The 22,563-nt window shown below is 38.4% G+C and overlaps 1 protein-coding gene across 1 annotated transcript in view; it reads left to right on the forward strand.

The window, feature by feature from the left end:
- LOC127413787 (tyrosine-protein phosphatase non-receptor type 13-like) overlaps positions 1-22,563 on the forward strand; it is a 44,099-nt gene that overhangs the window by 15,187 nt on the left and 6,349 nt on the right. Inside the window, exons 20-43 of the mRNA XM_051651210.1 lie at positions 83-190; positions 273-393; positions 1,836-2,019; positions 2,113-2,214; positions 2,304-2,397; positions 2,933-3,018; positions 5,452-5,641; positions 6,463-6,668; positions 7,146-7,241; positions 8,340-8,782; positions 9,464-9,779; positions 10,069-10,239; positions 10,347-10,521; positions 10,770-10,980; positions 11,087-11,124; positions 12,533-12,619; positions 13,284-13,348; positions 14,309-14,470; positions 14,545-14,719; positions 15,354-15,439; positions 15,868-15,941; positions 16,535-16,683; positions 19,210-19,355; positions 19,607-19,697. Of these exons, the coding sequence (XP_051507170.1) occupies positions 83-190; positions 273-393; positions 1,836-2,019; positions 2,113-2,214; positions 2,304-2,397; positions 2,933-3,018; positions 5,452-5,641; positions 6,463-6,668; positions 7,146-7,241; positions 8,340-8,782; positions 9,464-9,779; positions 10,069-10,239; positions 10,347-10,521; positions 10,770-10,980; positions 11,087-11,124; positions 12,533-12,619; positions 13,284-13,348; positions 14,309-14,470; positions 14,545-14,719; positions 15,354-15,439; positions 15,868-15,941; positions 16,535-16,683; positions 19,210-19,355; positions 19,607-19,697 (3,576 nt within the window). The remainder of the gene's footprint in view (positions 1-82; positions 191-272; positions 394-1,835; positions 2,020-2,112; positions 2,215-2,303; positions 2,398-2,932; positions 3,019-5,451; positions 5,642-6,462; positions 6,669-7,145; positions 7,242-8,339; positions 8,783-9,463; positions 9,780-10,068; positions 10,240-10,346; positions 10,522-10,769; positions 10,981-11,086; positions 11,125-12,532; positions 12,620-13,283; positions 13,349-14,308; positions 14,471-14,544; positions 14,720-15,353; positions 15,440-15,867; positions 15,942-16,534; positions 16,684-19,209; positions 19,356-19,606; positions 19,698-22,563) is intronic.

Here is a 22,563-nt window from a genome sequence, read left to right on the forward strand (position 1 = left end):
GGAACAGATCAAAATTAAAGTTGTTATTTTAAAATTATAATTTAAGTCGTGAAAAAACTGGTGTATCACTATTGTTGTGCAGGTTTTGTAATAGTTGGGGAAGACAACACAGGAAATTTAGATCTTGGCATTTTCATTGCATCCGTCGTTCCCGGCGGGCCAGCTGATAAGGATGGAAGAATCAGACCAGGTACACTAGTGACTTTCTTTCCCCATTCATTCCCAAATAAAGAAAATAAATATAACTTTCAGCTTCTCTCGTTTATGTTTAGGTGGTCGGTTGATCTCTCTGAATAAGATCAGTCTAGAGGGCGTGATGTTTAATACAGCTGCTACCATCCTGCAGAACAGCCCAGATGAAGTGGAGCTCATCGTGTCCCAACCCAAACGTACGTCTTGATCATTAGATCTGTTGAATATTACACCATGTAATTTGGTGTAATAACAAAAAAGGTTTTCACATACTCTGTCTCCATACATGCACTTTAAAGATGAAGTGTGTAATTTTTTCAATGTTAAAATACTTTCTTCTATTAATATGCAGAGACAACTTTAAACCATTCATAGGTTGATTTTCACAATAAGTGTAAACATTGTGGCTCTGTAGTGCTATTAGTACATTGCTCTGTTTGTTTGAGCATCCCGACTAGCCCGACACTGCAACGTTGACTCATCCAATGGCATGAGTTTGGGGCGGAACTACCTGTTAAGTCAATCAATGGCACTGGGGAGTATTCAGGAAACCTGTTTGAAAACAGTCATTATTTTTGCAGTTTTGTTTTGTGACACTATTGGTGAAAGAAATTACTCTTCACCTTTCAAAGGAAGAAAATTGACAAAGCTATTGCTGGATAAAATTATGGCAGAGGCTATTTGCACAGCAACAAAAAGCATTTTCTTTGCACTAAGTGCAAATAATGTTAGATGTTATTTTCACTGTGGCAGATACTATTTGCACCCCTATTTAAAAACTAATATACAATATAGGTGCGTCACTTAGGCATGTTTATTGTGTTTATTTAGAGTACACCAACCCCTACCTCTAAACCTAACCCTAACTTTGCTTAACCAAATTTAACCATGGTTTTACTGCAGTAACCATAGTATCACCATAGTATTGTGTAGTAAAATTATAGTAACCACAAAATTATACATGGTTACTACCATATTACTGCAGCTGTAACTGGAGCCATCTGGTACGTGATAGCTGTGCGGTATGTGTAAAACCTCACTCCTCTGGCCTCAAGAGGCACAGTAGCGACTGATGCTATAGGCTGTAACCTTTAGCCTCCTTGTTAGCGTGACTGCCTCCAATGCCTGTTTATGCCGGTTCGAATCCCACTCTGAGCGGGTCGAGCAGGACTGGTTACAGTGGTGCCATGACCCGGATGGGAGTGAGGTTTAAGGGGGTGAGTGTACTGGAAGCCAGCTGGTATGTGATAGCTGTGCGGTATGTGCAAACCTCACTCCCCTGGCCTCAATAGGCACAGTAGCAACTGATGCTAGAGGCTGTAGCCTTTAGCCTTCTTGCTAGCGTGCCAACCTCCTGTGCCGGCTGACACCATTTCGAATCCCGCTTGGAGCGGGTTGAGCAGAACCGGTTATACAACACCATGTTTAATTGCATCAAAACTATGGTTTCCGCCCCAAAAAAACATGGTTACTACAATATTGCTATAGTCAGTGGCATGGTTTGTTCATTTCTGTGTTTCCAACTGACAGTTGGAGGGCAAATAGCCAGGTTGTGTGGCAGGTGCTATTTACACCTAGTGCAAATAGTCAATCCATAAAATTCTTTCTTTCTTTTTTTCATAATTAGAGGACTTTCAGGACAGTAAGACCTCTCTGACTACAAATAATCTAGGGATGATGCTGGAAAGAGGCTTTGACTCCCAAAGCACACTGAATACAGAGTACAGGCCTGTCATGGAGGAACTGGAAGAGACCCTATCCAATATCATGGCTCCAAAAATGGGGAAAAAGCTGCACATACCTGTGGTGCGGATTCTGGATATTCAGGTGTGACTTACAGCACTGTAGTGTCCATTTTTTTGGGGAAATGTCTCACATGAGTCAAAAATAATTAAAAAGAATTGTATTCATTCTGTGCAGGATGAGCTCTCCAGCACCTCTTCCAGCTTTAGCCTGAAGCCAGGTGAAGTGATCTACATGGAGCTCAGAAAGATCAACGGCAGCTTGGGAATCAGTGTTGCTGTGAGTGTCATCTACTCTCTGTAGCGCTCATTTTTGTGAATCTTCAAACATGGATGGAGGAATCAAGAATGACTGACATTTATTTTCAGGGAGGAATCAACACTAATGTACGGCATGGTGGAATCTACATCAAAAGTGTGATACCAGGAGGAGCAGCAGATCATGATGGAAGAATACAGATTGGTATAGCCAATTATAAAACATAATAAATGTTCTGCATTAAAAATATTCTGTTATCTGCTATTTTTTCTAGAATACCATTTTAAAGATCTAATGTTTGTATGTGTTGTATTAGTATACCCTGCTGAAGAAAAAACTGTTTAAACCAGGCTAAGATGGTTTGCTGGCTGGTCTTAACTGGTTTAATCTGGTCTAGCTGGTCTCCTAGCCTGGCCAAGCTGGTGCTCAGCTGGCCGCCAGATTGTCTTCCGGTATAACCAGCTGAAAAATGCCCAAAACCCTGGTTAAACCGTCAAACAGACCAGCCTAACCTGAAAGGTTAAGCAAATAAGGTTAAGCTGGTTTAAGCCTTTTTTTTTATTTCAGCAGGATTGGTAAGATTTTTTTTGTGTGGTCCATACATGATAAACAACTATGACTCCGTGTTCTTGATCAGATGTGTTGCTGACTTGCAAATGAGCATGAATATGCAACATCTTAACCAGTTGTGACGCATGATTAGTGTTGACAGCGTGATAATATCTTGTGCGTGTGACAGGTGACAGGCTACTGGAGGTAGACAGCTGTAACCTGCGTGGTGTCACCCACAGGCAGGCGGTCGAGTGCCTGAAGAGGACAGGAGAGGTACCCTCACAATTATTTAAGTAGTTGGTGTTATTTGTTTGCAACAAGGAGGTCTATATTACCTGGAGAAAGCTATCCGTTTGCATTCCCATTTAACTTAATGGAAGTATGTGATGTGAATTATGTAATCCTTGTTTTAGGCAGTTCTGGGCATTTAAGATTGAACCAATCACCAGAACCGTAAAATTATGTCATGACAATGCTAAATGACTGATGGCAACACAAGAACGTGCACAGTCCCAAGCCATTCAATAGCGACTATCCTACACTGTGACATCAGTAGCAGCAGACAGGGAAAATATTAATGATTTTAAAGCAATATCACACGAGCAAGAGTACTGTATGGCCCTACATCACGCAGGTAATCACAGCCGTGCTGATTTAGGGCCATATAGCACGATTGCGAGTATGATATTGCTTTTATACAACAGTTCAACGAACAAGTAAACAAAACAAAAAAATGAGGAAAAACTAAGGATTGACACAAAAAATAACTACTTTCTTACACCACGGATCAGGATCTGTCGTTGCTAGTTACAAAGATGCGCACGAGAGAGAGAGAGAGCGATTACCTTCGTCTGTCACGACTCCCAAACAGTGATGAACAGTGAAGCTATAGCTGTTTAACTTTATTCCACAGCTGTAGTGTAGTGTTAGCTTAATGAAAATAATGGAATTTTGGTCAAATACATTCTATTTTCTCTGTGTAAAACTAGCCGTCCAAACAGTGGGTCCCCTCTTAGTATTTTGCGGTAGCCTGTGCATAATCTCCTCTGTGATCTTGAATGTTTACATTTCCCAATGCGGACACTTCGGTATCCAATAGTATCAGGTAAGCATATGTGCAATTACTCAGTCAATTGTGTCTCTCTGCTGTGATATGCCTTAATGTTGAAGCTGTTTGTTTAACTGTATTTCCCAGCCTGGATTTTGTAGTAGTAATTTGAGCAATCATGCAGTGAGAGACAATGTCGATGACTTCAAAGAAACCGCTTGTGTACTGGCGTGTGCTGACTCAATGAAAGTCAAATTTAACTGGCTCATAACACATAAAAATGGTCTTTTGTCGCCACCTGCTTACTAAAACCTTTAACGTCACAGGGAAAAATGACAAGACACCCATCTAGCTGCTCTTATCTACGCTGCTCTCTTACACTTTACTTTAGAACACCACGAACAGAAACATAGTGATACAAACAGTGAAGCGTCTGAGTGCTGATGTTCTGAGACATAAGTACTCATGGAATGTCTCTCATCCAATCAGATACGAGGACTGTAACTAATTGTTTTATAAAATGTAATATAATTAAATATTTATTTTGTCAGAAGTCATGGTTACTTTTGAATGGTCGTCAATGGAAAAAGATGCTTTTTGCCCACAGAATGGTGTAGTTATGGCATCTACTAGCAGGGGCTGGCTGGACAACCAATCACAGAATCCACCAGTTAATGAAAGCAGAGCACTTGCATTTAGTTTTGTACTGTGTTTATGCAAACAGTTAGAGAGCAGTTATTTTCATTTAATCTTAGCCAAAATCTTGAGAAGTAACTGCTGAAAATATGAACTCTGGCACAATGTCACAATATGTCTGAAGGGTCTTTGCCTCTCTCACCAACATGTCAGTTGCTTTGGGACAACACCAGCAGCCCTTGTGTCTTAGGGGTTTTCCAGACTACAGAGAGATCTGAAGTGACACATGGTTGAGAAAGCATACATGTTGGTAGTTATTTTTGTCTGGGCTAATAAGATTTTCTGGGGTATGACGCTGAGCCATGCGTGGTCGTACTGACACACTATAACACTTAAGATGACCAATCCACACCCCTACGCACTGGTTAGATAATGCACCTTGAGTCAAGCAGCATGATGACGTGATAATGTCCATTACAGGAGTGTACATGACTGTGTCCCAAACTGAACTCCCAAAAATTACTTCCTTTTCAATGTCTTTAATCATGAACATTTGTTGACAAACTGTCTCTTGAACCAGACTGAAATTGTGGGTTAACCTTTAAGGAAAGTCCAATACTGTGCTTCACCAAACTGCTAAAAAAGCTTTTTTCTTAATCAGTATATTTGTCTTTTTTTATACAAGTAAAAAATAACTACAAATCCTTAAAACCAAATACATTTACTTGAGAAAATAAAACATGTTTTTAAAGAAATAAGTCTTATATCTTTTACTCCATTGGATAATTGTTTTGTTTTGTTTTAAGAATAAACCTCACTAAATGGTGTTTGAATGATGCTTAAAACAAGAAAAAACAATGCATTGAAACTTAATTGATATACTCTCCAAAAACAAGTCTTTGTGCTATGCAATTTTGCTTCTCAAGTACATTTATTTTGTTTTGAGGATTTTTAGATAGTTTTACTTGAAAACAAGACAAAAATGCTTGAATAGCTAGTGACAGGATGCTTTGCTATTTCAGGTGGTGCGCCTGGTTCTGGAGAGAGAACCTCCGGTGGTGTTGGACAGTTCAAGTGCCTCATCCACGCTGGAGAGGCAGAGATCTTTTTCACCACTCAGTGTGCAGAGCGCCCCCACCCCCCTAAGGAGAGATGTGGCCATGGAAACGTCCTTGTCTGTCAGGGCTAAGGACTTCAGCTTTGTGTCAGATGGTGAAAAGGGGCTAAGAGAGGGGGAGAGCACTCTGCCAAACATTTCAGCTGAATCTGACAGCGACACTGTGCTAGCTGCCAGACCCATATAACTCAAAGATCCAGCCAAATATAGAACTTATCCAGAGGGGCATTGTTTTTTATATTTATATTAAAACATTATAATTAAATTTTTGGGTTGACATACTGTATGTTCACATCAGTTCTGGTAGTTACATTGACTTTTATATGCAAAATTTAAGCTTTGTGCAGGCAGGCACCGAAATCATATTATTATTATTCTTATTTTATTTTATTTTTTTGTCATATCCGACTCAAATCCATTTAGTTGTCTGTTTATAGTCTGAATAGGAAAGAAAAACACATGAAATACAGTTTTTACCAGCCCGATCCAAAATACATCCACATGTGGTTTAAAATCAGATTAAAATATGATTTTTGAAAATGTTTTTTTTTTTTCATTTGATACCCAACATGACTGTAACATCATAAACAAAGTACAGTAATGTCTTCAGCTGTCTGAATTCACTCATTTTCACTCACATGTGGCATTCATGTATTAAATGGTTAATAAGCAAAAGAGTGGGTGGTTTTGGATGCAGCATATGCATGAATTTATAAAATATAGTGATGACAGTCAGTCCTTAAGACTGGATTTGAAAAACAAATCAGATTTATATGCAGTGTGAACAAAGCCTTAGTTTTATTTAACTGTACAATATTGTAAGGGACAATTCATTTTTATTTTTTTGTAAGGAACACTGTGTCTGTACCCATTGCAAACATCAAATTGAGAATGTCCTATGCTTTCTATGTGGCAGAGAACACTGTGGAGGTGACTGTACAGAAGAGTGAGAGTGGCTTGGGGTTCAATTTCCTAATATCTGAGCCGAGTCCTTATGAGGGCAGCATGGTCCATATTAAGAGCCTCTCTTCTGCTCAGCCTACGGGGGACTGTGGGCTTCTGAAGGAAGGAGACATAATCCTGGCTGTCAATGGGGAACCTGTTAGAGGCCTCTCCTATGAGGTAATGGATATATTAATCCAGCATTCCAGGACTGGACACATCAAAAAAGTGTGAGACAAATAAATATTAAATATGCAGTGGGATGTAGTAGGATAGATAATAAGCAAAATATACTTGCATTTGTATATTTTAAGTAGTGTGGCATAGTTTAGTTTTTCTCTGATTTATGACATTGTGTTGTGTATGTGTGGTCAAGGAACATGCTTAGCATTCTTTCTAAAAACTTGCCCATCAACATCACAGCTAATCCAAGGAAATTAGCCCTTTTTGCTTTATTTTCATTTTGAATTAAATAACTAATTAAATACATTTGTATTTTTTCATTTTTTTATATATAAGTTTGAATTATTCATTTTATCAAGATGATTTTTTTCTTGATTATTCAAAGACATATAATATCTTACCCGCTATAGTTCATATGAGTCGTTAAGAGGCTTGTCAACCCTTCATGATAAACATATCTTTCTCTTACCACAGGAAGTTCTGCATCTCCTCCAGAAATCTCCATCTGAGGTCAGGCTGTCAATCTGCAGACCGTCACAGGATGAACGTCTGGATACTGGCACCTCCCTGGTAAACAGGGGGTGTATAGAAAGTTTATAGGGTACAATGGAGCTAAAGGCACCCCTTAAGGAAATTTTGCTTTTTTCTGGTCACAAATATGTATTTTTTATTTTTTTATTGAATATTGATGGAGCAACATAATTTGTCTGAAAAGAAATTCGATTAAAATTCAGTAAAAAAAAAAAAAAAAAGGTGGTTAGTGAGCCTTTTACCCCACACCTGGGGTAAAAGGCTCCCTCACTTGGGGTAAAAGGCCCCTAGGGGGTTTAAAGTGATATTGTGTAGATACTGGGGCAATAGTTACAGGGCACAATTTATCAGCTAATGCAAATAATTTTGAGACAGCAAGATGCTTTTATCGACCTTTTGCAATTTATTACAACTCAAGCATTCAGTAAACAAACTAATCTCTATTATGATTGGATCAGTCAGTCTGAGCCCACTTTGAAAACTTTTCATAACAAATCTATTCGCCCCACTTAAGAAAAACAGTGTGTTTTATAGGGGCCTTTAGCCACTGCAACAGGGGTCTTTATACCCCAAATGCTGAAAAACTGAAAATGATAAATAAGTGTTTTGTCTCTAAAGAAATGTGTTCATTTCAGGGATTTTTATTAGCTATATAAATTTGCAACATTTTAAAAAATATATACAATTAGATCAAATTGCCTCAAAATCAACCTATAGACACCACACGCAAAGATTTCATGCATCTGGAAAACTTTGTAGTGCATAGTGACAAACAGGTGTTTAGGAAAGTGCTGTGGTAGTTTTTATTGCTATTTAGTGTATTGGGAGACAATAAAATCAATGGAGCTTTTAGCCCTGTTGTGCCCTACTGTAGAACGTTTTGTCCAATAAAATGCTACTTAATAAAATGCTGCTTCAAAAGAAAATACGTCAACACAGGAAAGAAATCTGTTTTCACCAAGTCATTTCATGGCATCTTTAAGAACATGCATTTTGGAAGAAAAAGTTCAAAATTACTTTTGAAACTGGGTGTGTGTTATATTGTTCCATGTTTAAATGAAAAAATATACTAGATCACATTTTTTTAATAACTGCAGTTACTGAGGTCTTTCCCAAACTTAAATCCCTCTCTGACAGCGTCTTTCTACACTTCCAACCCGTGAACTGAGATCCAAGTCTCTAGACCTGCAAGCAAGGTCTGTCGCTCCAGACTTCCGAGAATTCCTCAAGAAGAGGGCAGTGGAGATGGGCCAAAGGAAAGAAGTTTCCCCGGAGAAAACCCAGGAGATCACCGTGACCCAACAGAGCCAAGACAGTGAGCTGGTGGATAAGACTACATCTAGCCCTTCATGTCCACCTTCACTTCCATCCTCAGTTGAAACTGGACAACCAAAACCTCATGCCATGATGGAAGAGGAGCATAAGAACAAAACCCCACCCTCAACTCCGCCCCCAACTCCATGCACTCTTAAAGTGACAACTGCCAACACCACGCCAACTCCAGTAGCCCCTGAAGCAGCAATTACATGCCATATGAAAGAGTCAAAAGATGATACCAGTCATAGCTCAGCTTATACCAGGTAAAAGCTTTTAAGTTCTGTTTAGTATTTGTACGATACAGATGTGACATATTTTCTTTCATGCACAGAGGTGAATTGGCATTTGTTTAGTTTGATTTGGTGTATGTTTGAGATACAGTGTCCCCCAGAACTATTTGGACGGTTAAAGGTGAAGTGTGTAACTTTTTCTGTGTTATAATACTTTCTCCTATCCCAGCTTAATATGCAGAGACAATTGTAAGTAGGCCGTCCATAGGCTAATTTTCTCAAACACTGTGTTTCTGTGGCGCTATAAAAATTCCTCTGTTTGTTTTGAGTGACCCATCCAGGCCGACACAACGACATTGACTCAACCAATGGGGATGGGGGTTTTGTTTATTTAATGTTTATTTTTTATTGGCTGGCATTAGTGGCGCAGAAAGGACACGCTTCAGCTTTAAGTTTCATATAAAAATGTATTTCATTGCATTTTAAAACAAAATATCAAACCAAATGGCATCGGCAAACAAACTATGCATGAATAAATTGCACTTGGTTTGATATATTGTTACCTAATGCATTGACATGCATGGATTTTTTGGGGACACAATATTATGGGTGATTTGGCCAATTAAAAGTTTGATAAGATCTTTAAAAAAAAAGAAAAAAAAAAGCTAAATTAGTAGATATTTATGGCAACAAAAAAAAATTATCTGTTCACAGTCATTCCAGTGAAGGTATGGAAAGGAGCGCTTCAGTTTTCACAGCTCATGGCCTGACTGTCATAGCTGATGAAGAATACTTGACCATCAGCACCACAGCACCCTGTCCCCCTAGCTGCAGCACTGCTGTCTCCAGTGATCTGCCTCCCCCACCACCCCTTTCTCCATCATTGTTAAGCACACCTCCACTCTACCATGAAGTACCTCAACTAGCATCCCCACCAGAACCTCAGGCTCCTGCCCAGTCCACTACCCCCTCAACTAGCAACAACGGCTGGGGCAATGAAGATGAGGAGGACGATGAAGATCCCCAAAAGGTGAAGTCTGGTTGCTTAGGCCTTTGCCTTGAGATGTAGATCTCTTTTTTTTTTTTTTGGTCTAAAAAAGACTAACTTAGGCCTGTATACATTTTCATGCTGGTCTAGCTGGTGTACCATCATAGCCACTCTGTTCACAAGCAAAACTTATTTAGTGAATCTTGTAGAAGCTGTGATTAAGCTGGCAGACCATGGAAGTATTGCAGGTTAAGCTGTGTTTTTTTTTTTGTTTTGTTTTAGCAGCATTTCATTTTTTTAAATCTCATTAATATGTTCTTTCTTCTTTAAGGGCATGTTGAAGGAATTTGAATTGACCGTCTCACTCACCAAATCGTGGTGTGGCAGCTTTGGTTTTACAATCACCAGGAGTAAACTGGACCATTGCTATTATGTCCAAGATGTCCTGGATAATCCTGCCAAAGCAGACGGAAGACTGAGAGCAGGAGACAGGCTTGTCCTGGTTCAGTTTTCCCCCACTATTATTCTTTTTACATATAACCTAACTTTATGATCTTACAGAAGATTTGATATGATTGAAATTTGATGGCATTATCTCATATTTTTCAGGTGAATGGTCACAATGTGACTAATGTGACAGATGATGTAGCTATTAGAATTCTCAGGTGCTCCTCCAAAAGACTGCACATGGTGGTGTGCAGAGCTGTGCAAAATCTGCTGCCCCCACCGCCTCCTGACACACTCAAAGACATTGTAATACCCAAGACTCCATCAGGACAACTAGGTGAGGAAATGCTTTATAGTAGGGAAGATAAGGGGCTATTGTAACGAGTGGCAAATGCAATAGTAAATTTCTTCAATCACTAAAATCTAAAGTGATTATATTCACACTTATGCAGCATATTCTCAGTAAAGTCTTTTTATGATGTGTTATTATGGTTAATGTGATTTTTTCAAGTGTTACAGTTGCCCATGTAACCGAGACAGTTGTAACATTTGACTTCTGGACTTTAATTCCATACGCCTGTGCAGGTATCAAGCTCACAGGGGGCATTGGCAGCAAGTGGCAGGGAATCTATGTTCTGGAGGTGGTGCCAAGCTCACCCGCTAGTGAGGAGGGCAGCATCCAGCCCAATGACAAGATTGTTTATATCTGTGGGAAGTGCACCCTGGGAATGACACTGGAGGATGCAGTGAAAGTATGTGAGAGTGCCCCACGCAAAGTCAGATTCAAAGCTATGAGGTGAGATCAGATTTTTAGTGTATCGCACAGTATGGTTAAGGAAATTCATTCATTACATGTCAGTGTTTGCATTTGTAAATGTTGTTAAATGTTTTCTTTGTTTCAGAGATGATCAGCCAGTAACACCAATGGGTAAATGGAATGGTACGTGTTTGACTTAAAACCATAATAGCAGTCAGTCTATTTGAATTACAGCAATAATTTACTTGCAACTGGTTGATTCATATTCCATCCACATTCAATCCCACAACAAAGAAAAATATCTTTAAAATATCAATTGTTGTCTCATTTTTATCTTTTTATTTCTTAAGAATTTTAGGAGTAATATCTGAGACAAAGTTGATACTTAAATTGAAATTAAATCCATTGTTCAATCCAATTTTTCCAACCTTCCTTATACACACTTCCTTATAGCCTATTTTGTGTCCTTATACAGATACATAATTTAATACACACACTCCCAGATATTCTGTGGCTTTTTCCTTTTGCTGTTAACTTTACTTTGTTTTTATTAAGGCAAATCGTTCCATCTCTGCTGTTAATTCACTTTGAGAGTCGTGTTTGTTGGTATTTTGAGTCATATGATTATATGGCATTATATAGAGTCTTTAACCTTCCCATGGGCGAGGTAACAGCTCTGGCTGTCAGTGAATTGTGTTCTTGCCAGCTCTGGGCATGTAAGGGCTTAGGCTGGGCTGCAGAGGGCAGTCGTGATCGACGTGTTCAGTTTTGTTCAGTCTAGTCTGAAGTGACAGAAATGAGGTGTTGAGCTGCTCCATTGGTGCTGTAGAGCAGCCCAGGCTTTCACTACACGCTTCACTGGCCATTTCGATTTTATGAGCAGTGTCAACACATATTAGAGGGCTTTACCATGGGTGTCAGTCCTGAGTAATATTTGATTCTCTTGACTTGATTTGAATCTTCACTGTATTTTGCCAGTGTGGTTCAGTTGCATTAGAATTTCTTAAAAAAGTTTGCTGTTCATGTGCTCATGTGTAGTTGCTAGGATGTTGCTATGCAGTTGCTAAGGTGTTCGGAAGGGTTACTTACTGTACCAAATCAAAAGAGCCCACCCTAAGTCTTTATGATATTTTGATCCCTAGATATGACTTAGGTCCTTCCTTCCCTGTATGTGGGATTCGCTGAAATGTAACACTTAAAATTAGAGGTTTGTTCAAATCCCTAACCTTAAGCATGAGCAAAAGTTATAGTGATGCTTGCCTAAGCAAACACCACTAATCAATATCATTCATGTTTACAGAAGACGTGTGTAAACGTGTGTCTGATGAAGAGCATGTAGCATGAAACGCCATGTATGTTCATTTCTGTGGTGAGCTCATTACATTTTTTGGGAGCAACAGTGTGCTGACTTTCCAGGCGTTTTTATAACTTGTGTAAAGCCTATACATTTGTTTAGGGCCAAGAACAATATGCATTGTGAAAAGGGCTATAAAAAATAAATTAACAAATCCTGATTTCTGAAGAAGCATACTCTACACAATTCCCATAAAATATCTCTTTGGTACTTATCCTTACTATTTCTCCTATTCAGGTTTGTTTGATTGGAAGAAGGAGAAAAAGCTGTTCCCTCATCTAGAGGAGCCCAGCTCACCTGATGTGGAGGCAGCTTCTGCAGATGGTAAAGCCTTTGGTTTCCTGTTTCTCTGTTGTGTGGGAGTTCTGTGCTGATAGACACGGCATGTCCTGCTCAGAGGGCAGCAGGTGCAGGATTAATTATTAGCAAGGGACATGGCCTCCTCTGGCCGATCAAAGTAGCTATTCGTTGTGACTGACGAATAAAAGGCCAAGCTGATCTAGTGGACATCCGGGTTGCTAGGAGATTGCTGGCCAGGAGGTCCTAAAGCGCTTGAAAAGGCAAGCATAGTTTACAGTAGGTAGCTCGGAGCAGGTCATCAACACATCTCCCCCAAGAATGGCAGCAAAGGAGGGGGACACTCGTGAGTTTGGGAATTGTTCTCAGTTGCAATGCAGTGTTCTTGGTTTCCAGTTTAGCAGGAGGGATAAGATTTGGTGTGATGCTTAAGCTGATTTTGTCATTTAAATTTTTTTTTTTTTTTTTTTTTATGATTTCAGTAACTTGATCTATGTTCAGTGAGTATGATGTTCCTAGCAATGTAATGTTTACATTTATCCTCAGTTGATTTATGTGTTTAAAAATATAAATGTATTTATTTATTCCATTTTGGTTGGAGAGTTTTTTTAGACACAGAATCTCTCTCACTTTTTCCCTCTATTTCATTATCTTTCTATCTCTCTCTTTCTCTCTCTCATTTCTGTTGCAGTTAAACTTGTTGCTGAGAGTGCCTCACGATTCAGGGAAAGGCTCTCTGTGACATCAGAGCAGGAGGTAACTGTCTCGGCCTGGTTTTATGTTGATATCATGGACTGTAATCTGACTCTAACTCTGTAATCTCTCCATGTCATTTACCTCTAGACACCTTTGTCATCGTCATCAGCACTAGATACATAATTCATTAATTTTACACTGCTCAAATAGTAATCTTTTAAACCTTTTTTAGAATATGGGAGTGGATACCAGGGTTGGGCAAAATTCGGAATGTAAGAAATGCCTCCTGTTTAAAAGTTGAATCGGAATTGAAATGACAGGAAGAGGAATATCTGTGTATTCAGCTTTCTGTCTGTCCTTTGTAACATTTAAGACTTTTTAAACTTTGGTAATGTTCTATTTCTTATCATTAGTAAATGCATTAGGAATCATGAACTAACAATGAACAATATGTTTTTACAATATTTATTAATTTTGGTTATTTTTTATTTAAAAATTGTTCATTGTTAGTTCATGTTCATTCATGATGCATACTAATGTTAACACATACAACTTTTAATTGCAAAATGTTTACAATATGTTGAAATTAACATTAACCAAGATTAACAAGTGGTGTAAAAGTATTGTTCATTGTTAGTTCATGGTAACTAATGTAATTAACATGTTAACAAATACAACCTTATTGTAAAGTGCTACTGTACCTATATATATATATATATATATTCTAGTTAAAAATGTATAGCAGTTATAGGCATTTCTTTGAATTGCATTATATTTTAATTCTTCTTCCCTAAATTCAAGTTTGAAATTGTAATTCTGCATCCTGTTTGCTACCTCAATTCAAATTCAATTCAAAATCAGGTATGAATTAAAACCCTTTCTCATTTCACTTCTGAAAGGCACACAACCGTGGTGGATACTGTTTGTGTTTTGTTCATAGATTTAGTTTTCCAGTTTGTTTTGATTGGATCTTGATCATATATTAAGTAGGTAAAATTCCTGTTCCTATTTTTTCTGCAGAGCTGTATTGTACAGGTGGAGTTCACCAAGCCAGAAAGGGGTGGGCTTGGCTTTGCTCTGGTGGGTGGAGTCAACGGGAGCACACTGAGAGTGAGGGATATTTGTTGCGGAGGCGTGGCTGAGCAGGATGGTCGCTTGCGAGTGGGAGACATCCTTTTAGAGGTATATGCAAATAATTCAAATAATTCTGATCCACAGATTTGGCATCACCATATAATGTACTGTATGTTTTGTAGGTGAATGGCATCATTGTGTCAGGGCTGAGCCACAGTAAAGTGGTGGATATTTTGCGGAAGGCAGAAGGCACGGTTCAGCTGATCGTATGTAGGGACATCCTGCCCCTGTCAACCTGCTCTGGTTCCAGCTCACCTGCTGAGGCCTCTCAAGAATTAAACGCATCAAACTGTGCAGGTCAGCAAGCCTGTAATACACTCTTCTCTGCTCTGCCTTTCCATCTTCTGTACTGGGTCATGAGTTACTAGACTAGAAGCATAATTTATACACACAGTGGGGTCAAAAATAATGATACCACTATTATTGGCATTCAAATTTAAGTGAAAATGTTAACTGAAAAATGTACATGAAGTTCAGAATTTCTTAGTATTTGGAATATCGCACTTTTGCTTTAATGACAGCATGCAATCAAACTGGTAAAACCTGATGATTATGTTATCCCAGTGTGATTTCAGAAACAATTGTATTTTTATTAACTAACATGTTCATTGTTAGTTCACGATACCTTATGCATTTACAAATGTTAACAAATGTAACCTCATTATGTCCTAATAAGTGTCATAGACATAATGCAGAATCTAATATGTTGCAACATAACGTTTCATAGTTTTAACATTTTCAAAATCCTTAAACTTTCCAGTTTATTTCCAGGTTTAAATAAGAGTTTACATTTTGCATCCCAGATTTTTAACTTGGTCTCAGACTTTTGGCCTCCACTGTATTTATATACAACTAATAAACCTACACTTTATATACCTTACTATTGGTTTTATTGGTTTAATGGTCTCCTGTTATAACACTTAATTTGCAGATGTTAAAGCACATACAGACACACACGCTGATCATGTGTCTTTCCAGCCCTCAGAATGTCATGGTCTTGGAGGGGAATGTGAGCAGGTATAAAAACCTTTGACATTTTTGTGCTTAAATGAAATGATGACCAGTTACAGGACCTAAGATATACACTTTTTTATATAGATTCATATAAATTTGTTAACTTACTATGAAGTGCATGGACACGTTATGCATCAACTTTCCAAATAGCAATATTGAGATGATTACTTGCTACAGTGAACTGAATCCCCTTCCCCAGAACAGATGAGACCTGGAGACAAAAGCCTTGTCTATGTAAATTAGTGTTACTTGTCCACGTGTTCCATCGCCTAGAGAGGTGCACCATAAAATTAATTAGCACCGCTTCCTATTTCCGTCAGATGAAACAGTTGAAACTCAGATGACAGTAAGTGTTGCCGAGCCGAGTTAACTCATCACTTGTCTCTTCTTTCTCTCTCTTTCTCCTTTTTCTTTCTTTCTCTTGCCTGTAGGATAGTCGAAACTGGACACCAACTTGTCAGAGGTGTTGTCCGTCTCTGGGAGTTACGAACATGCTACAGGAAAGGTGAGTGTCATTGAATTCCTGCATTTAAATTTTTATTTTAAAAATGTATTTGTTGATCCTACTGCTCATTAAAGATCTGTACAGAATCTGTAAATGGAAACAGACTTCAATTTAGGATAGTTTCTGCTTTATTGGGCAGTATTAGATCTTAAAGTGTGTTCTGACTTCAAGTAAACTTGGTAAAACCATAAGTGAAACTACAGTTCGTTTATTTTTTCATACATCTTGCAAGGTGCTATGACCGATCATTAACCAGGTCATAAGGACTGGACTTCATTGCAATTTTTTTGTTTGTTCTTGTTTTGTTTTTGGTCGTTGTTTTTCAACATATCTCTCAAAAGGAATCACCACAGGGAGGCGCTAAAGAGTCATTAATGAAATACAGGCACAACCTGACAATAATCACAACTATGGCCTCTAGTTAGGTTGACCTCCAAGCCGCACATGTTGTAGCACGTAGCACTTGCAATTAGCAGCTTTTTTACATTTTAGGTGGAAAAATCGCAGGAAAATCAGCCTTGCATGATAACAGGCCCAGGAACGTAGCAATGTGGTCAAGGTCTCTGCTCATTCCTGCCCCGTACCCCCTTCAGGACAAATCCCCCGAAGCAGCATCTAGAACATTCTGCCATGAGCAAAGAGCATAGCCAGTCAGACGGCTGGAGCAGTGATGAGGAAGATGAGGGTGATGATGACGACAATGCTTATCTTCCATCGCCACAAGAGACAGTTCCTCATACAGGTAAATGAGACTACATTATTTGTTAGATTTCCTATTTAAAGGTGAAGTGTGTACTTTCTTGTTAAAATACTTTCTCCTATCCCAGCTTAATATACAGCTTTAACATTTTCCCCCAAAATAAATTGCAAACACTTGTTGCACTATTAAAATATTGCTTGTTTAAGAATCCCAATCAGACCTGCACAGCCACATTTTGCTTAACCAATAGTGTGGGTTTGGGGGCGGCACTATCTTTTTGTATGACCAATGGGAGACAGGTGTTGGTGAAACCTGTTTGAAAAAAATTTCATTATTTTTTTCAATTTACATTTATGCATTTGGCAGACACTTTTATCCAAAGCAACTTACAGTGCCCTTATTACAGGGACAATCCCCATGGAGCAACCTGGAGTTAAGTGCCTTGCTCAAGGACACAATGGTGGTGGCTGTGGGAACTGAACCAACAACCTTTTGCTTACCAGTTCAGTGCTTTAGTCCACTACACCACCACCACTCAGTTTCAAGCAAGTGTATCAGTCTGTGTCCCACAAGAAGACAAGGAACACCCACTACACAACACCTCCACTCTAAATCTAAGTAACGCCCTTTTTGGATCATAAAGCCATTCTATTGGCTTAAAGAACTATTAAAATTCTATGCAATCACTGTAAAATTCATGGTGTCTTAAAGGGATAGTTCACCAAAAATGAAAATTCTCTCATCATTTACTCACCCTCATGCCATCCAAGATGTGTATGACTTTCTTTCATCTGCTGAACACCAAGGAAGATTTTCAGAAAAAGTTCTCAGGGAGTGAATGGGTGCCAACATTTTGACGCTCCAAAATCTACTCTGGTGGTTAAATTCAAATCTTCAGAAGCGATATGATAGGTGTGGGAGAGAAACAGATCAACATTTTTTTTTTTTTCTACTATAAATTCTCCTCCCTGCTCAGTCAATCTCAACTTCACTTTCCCATTCTTCTTCTTCTGTTTTTGGTGATTCACATTGTTTGTGCATATTGCTCCCTGCTGGGAAGGGAGGAGAATTTATGATAAAAAAAAGAATTACTTAAAAATGAATCTGTTTCTCACCCACACAAATCATTTAGTGTCTGAAGATATGGATTAAAACACTCGAGTCATATGGATTACTTTTGTGATGCCTTTATGTGGATTTTTGAGCTTCAAAATTTTGGCACCCATTGCATTGTGAAGACCTACAGAGCTGAGATATTCTTCTAAATATCTTAATTTCTGTTCTGCAGAAGAAAGGAAGTCAAACACATCTGGAATGGCATTAGGGTGAGTAAATCATGAGAGAATTTTCATTTTTGGGTGGACTATCCCTTTAACTGTGTAAATATAACAAAGAATAACTTTTAAACATATCACATTATTAAACTGAAGATATTGTGAAATTAGACATTTCTCTTTTCTGTTTTCTCCTGTTAGCTCACAAGTTAACAGGTTAGCACACTGCTTAGCTTAGCAGAACTGCTAGCTTCTTCTCCTCTTCATTTTTATGACCTGTCTCCTCACTGTCGCCACCTAGTGATTCAGCGGTATGATTGCATTGAATATAACTTTAGTAGCGGTAAATAATAATTTTACAAACTTCTCATTCTTCTATTTTTATTTTTTCTTATTGAGGTTAGGTTTAAGGGTAATGACAGCTATAGGTGTAGGGTTGCTGTGGGACTCAAAATAAACACAACAAACACAATTTATGAATGTGACATTCAGTGGTTGCGAGACTTATGCACTTCAGGTTATTTGAAGGGAGGCATAACTTTTAGTGGATGTGCCTTGATGTGGGCGCACCTAGTAGTAGCTGTGTATTGTAGTAGTCTTGCAGGACGCAGACAGACCCTTCTATCCGTTATAGTCACAGTAATGAAAAACTTCACCTTTAACTATCATCTTATTAATTCTATTTATTTTAATAATTTATAGTGTATTTTAATGTATTTTGTTACTGATAATTGAAATATTTATTGTTAAAGTAACTTTTGGATTGTGTCATCTTGGACTTACAGTGACACCTAGTGGTGTGGATGCAGCATCATTCAAAATCAATCATTTTCAGATGCCATTGTAGAAATCAAATATTCACAATCAGCCATGATTAATTTAATCCAAGAGTGAGAGTGTCCAATAACAAGACAGTTACTGAGATTAAGCAAGTTGTATTCAGCTGGTCATGTTATTAAAAAATGGCAGCCCCCACGAGGGTGCCCCATGTAGAATAAAACAGCTTTTATAAGGTTACCGATATGACTAGAGTCCTCATCTCATGTGAGTGGTCATAATTTTATACATATGTTTCAAAATAATAATTAATTTCTTTAGGAGTAAAACATTTTTTACTGGGGAAAAAAATGACTGAGTGCACCTTTAAATAGAATTGATTTTAATATTATTATATTACTGTGAGACAATGAGCATTAGTGAAATTTTTTAGAAATGGCTTCTTAATTTGTGTGCTTCCTATACCTAGTTTATGGATCCTTGAAGCTCTTGTATATGATCACTTTATTACATGAAGGTCGACCAGTCGTGTCAGAAGATGAGCTTGTCAGTCTTGCAGTGATATCCCCTTCTAAGAATGGCCAGTACTCTGGCTCCCGTGTCAAAGCCCTCATCCAGGCCCTAGAACAGTTGGACAAGCAAGACCTCATCAAAGAGTTTATGGTAAGATCCTCTAGTTTTGGTGAGATACATCTATCTCAACATGATTACATTGAGTGACTAAAACAAGCAAACAAATCCAACCTCTGATTTATTTTCTTGTAGTGTTTTTCATATACTGTAAGTCTGTTCATATAAAACCCTCTCTTGATAATCTGTTTCAATCCAGTGTCTATAATACACATTCAAACTTCCGTTAAAGAATGATTCAAGTGCGTAAATAGAAGAATATGTATTGCTTTTTTTCCTAATAGGCCTTAGAGCATTTGAAACCCTCAGACAACTGCCTGGTTGGAAAAGCACCTGAAAATCGTGAGAAGAACAGATACAGAGATATCCTTCCCTGTAAGTCCTTCTGCTTATCCCATAATCCACCCCAAAACCCTCTTTTACTAGTCCCCTTAGTTAAGATTTTTATTGCCAGTTGTGAGCCCCAATTCTCATAAAAGAGATTTCTATGCTTCACATTTTCACACCATTTTGAAACCATGAAGACAACAGAGCAAAGAATGTTTGTTCAGTCTGAAACAACAGCAGACACAATGAAAGGCCCCTGTATACCTTTACCAGTAAACAGTGGAACACATGACACAGCAATTAAATGAAATGTAACCAATCCCTAATTATTTACTCCTGGGTGTCTGATCAGGTTGCATTGCTGGCGTAGAAGTATATTTCACACTCTATCTGACACCTCTTTGTGGCTTTCCGGGCCTCCTTACCCATGTGGTGGCATTTTCAAACCACAGCCACTGTTATCCTGTTTGTACTCACTCAGTTTTTGCTGCTGTTAAGTGTGTGTGTGTGTGTGTGTGTGGGGGGGGGCATTTATTTTCCCCCTCTGTTTAAAGCATAACACAGTATGCTGCAAACGTAAAGTCAAACAGGAGATGTGTGACTTACAGATCTGCTTTCACTGTTAATAGGAAACATCCATTCGTGTGAGGGGTCAGAATGTAGAGTGTGATTTTTGGGCTGGTGGAGTGTATGTGGAGAGTGGGCTGTATCTGTATTGAAGAGAGGGGGTCTCTGTTCACAAGAGGCACAAGAGGCACAATACGGCGCTTCATGTGCTGGCGGGAGGCAGACTGGCCCTCGCCTGGCCTGGAGTGTTTGTTTATTATCACGGCAGCTCACTGGGCTTCTGTTCCCCGAATAAAGCGCCCAGGATTGAAAAGTGTGAGGCCCCTGGGACTTAACCACTGTTATTGCTGGAGACAGTTCAAAGGCCGCAAACTTCTCCAGGAAGCCTGATGCCACCCATTGTGGGAGCCACTCTGCACGAATTTACCTACTCCCAGCGACATACACTTCCCCTCACATATGCCCCCCCGTTTCTCTCCTTCCATCTTAGTTTCATTTTTCAGACCCCTTCCTCTTCCGAGCTGTTGAACATGTTTTCGCAAGCAGCCCCCCTTGTAGAGAGTTAGAGGCAAACCCAGGGCCATCAGTACACTAACAGTAAAATATTGTTAGAGGGACACCTTCAAGTCTGCCCTCATGAGACAACACAACAACAATCTCCTCGGTACTCTGAATATACACAGTTATATCAATCTACATGGCCATCCTGGAAGTATTCTAGAGCAGTGGTTTTTGACCAGTGTGGCTTCAGAAGCCAGATTTTACATTAGACATCAATTGGTGACCAGTGTTGAGTAGGTTACTAAAAAAATGGAATCCATTACAAATGACAAATTACTTTTCTAAAAATTGTGATCAGATTACTATACTTATTACTTCATTGAAAATAAATCACATTACTCATTACATCACTTTTAAGTTTCCACAGAAAAGTTTTTTTTCCTCATCAGATTAAAAAGATAAGGTCTAGATTTCCTCCTTGTTCATTGTCGCACACAAGTCACACACAATCAGCACCACTAATTTTCCTTACAGTGACTCATTAGGGAGCACACACTGTCATAGAAATGCCAACATACTATGAACATAATTCATGTTTTAAATACATTATTCTAAATATTATTTTAGAAATATGTGTAACCCAATTAATGTACTTAAAATTAATTAACTTAATTAAAAGTCAGCAACTGTAATCTGATTTCAGTAATTTAAAATGTAATGTGATACATTACTTATTTACACAAAAGTAATTTGATTACATTAACTTACTAAGTAAACAAAAATACTCTTAAAATCAAACATTGAAATGTATTAATATTACCAAAAACTGCATAGGCCGGACAATATCAGAAATGTCTCTTTCGAGGGTTTCATGCTTTTGGCAGCCAATAATTCACCATACACACACAAAAAAAACAGTGTGGTCGCCACAAACCATATTCTAGTAAAACTGCATTTTTGTTCAAGGGATATTTCACCCAAAAATGAAAATTCTCTCATCATATAGTCAACCTCATGCCATTCCAGATGTGTTTGACTTTCTTTATTCTGCAGAACACGAATGCAGATTTTTAGAAGAATATTTCAGCTCTGTAGGTCCTCACAATGCAAGTGAATTGTGAACAGAATATAGAAGATCCTAAAAGGACAAAAAAGCAGCATAAAAGTAATCCATATGACTCCAGTAGTTAAATCCATGTCTTCAGAAGCAATATGGTAAGTATGGGTGAGAAACAGATCAATATTTAAGTCTTTTTTTTATTGATTTTTTACTGTAAATCTAAATTTTCACTTCTAAATTCTGGTGTGGAAATGACTTTCACTTTCACATTCAGCCACCTACTGGTTGGGGCTGGTCAATGGTGGAGATTTATAGTAAAAAAAGAACTTCAATATTGATCTGTTTCTCACCCACACTTATATCACTTCTGAAGATATGGACTGAACCTTGATATGGATTACTTTTATGCTACCTTCATGTGCTTTTTGAACCTTCTGCGATCTGGTCACCATTCACTTGTATTGTGAGGACCTACAGAGCTGAGATATTCTTCTGTTTTGCAGAAGAAAAAAGGTCATACACATCTGGAATGGCATGAGGGTGAGTAAATTATGAGAGAATTTCTGCTTTTGGGCAAACTATCCCTTTCATGGTTTTCAGGATGAGGGCATGTAATGCAACCTGTCCACGCTGGCATTTGCCTAATTTGGCTACCTCCTTAGTAAGCATGTGACAGTATCGATAATTGCTGTAGCTTTTATCACTGTATACGGTATTATCACGGTATTGAATTACATTACAAAAACGGGTTTCTGAATAGCAAGCCAGCTGTATATAGCTAGGCGC

Source organism: Myxocyprinus asiaticus, chromosome 23 (assembly GCF_019703515.2).
Source record: "Myxocyprinus asiaticus isolate MX2 ecotype Aquarium Trade chromosome 23, UBuf_Myxa_2, whole genome shotgun sequence".
Taxonomy (NCBI): domain Eukaryota; kingdom Metazoa; phylum Chordata; class Actinopteri; order Cypriniformes; family Catostomidae; genus Myxocyprinus; species Myxocyprinus asiaticus.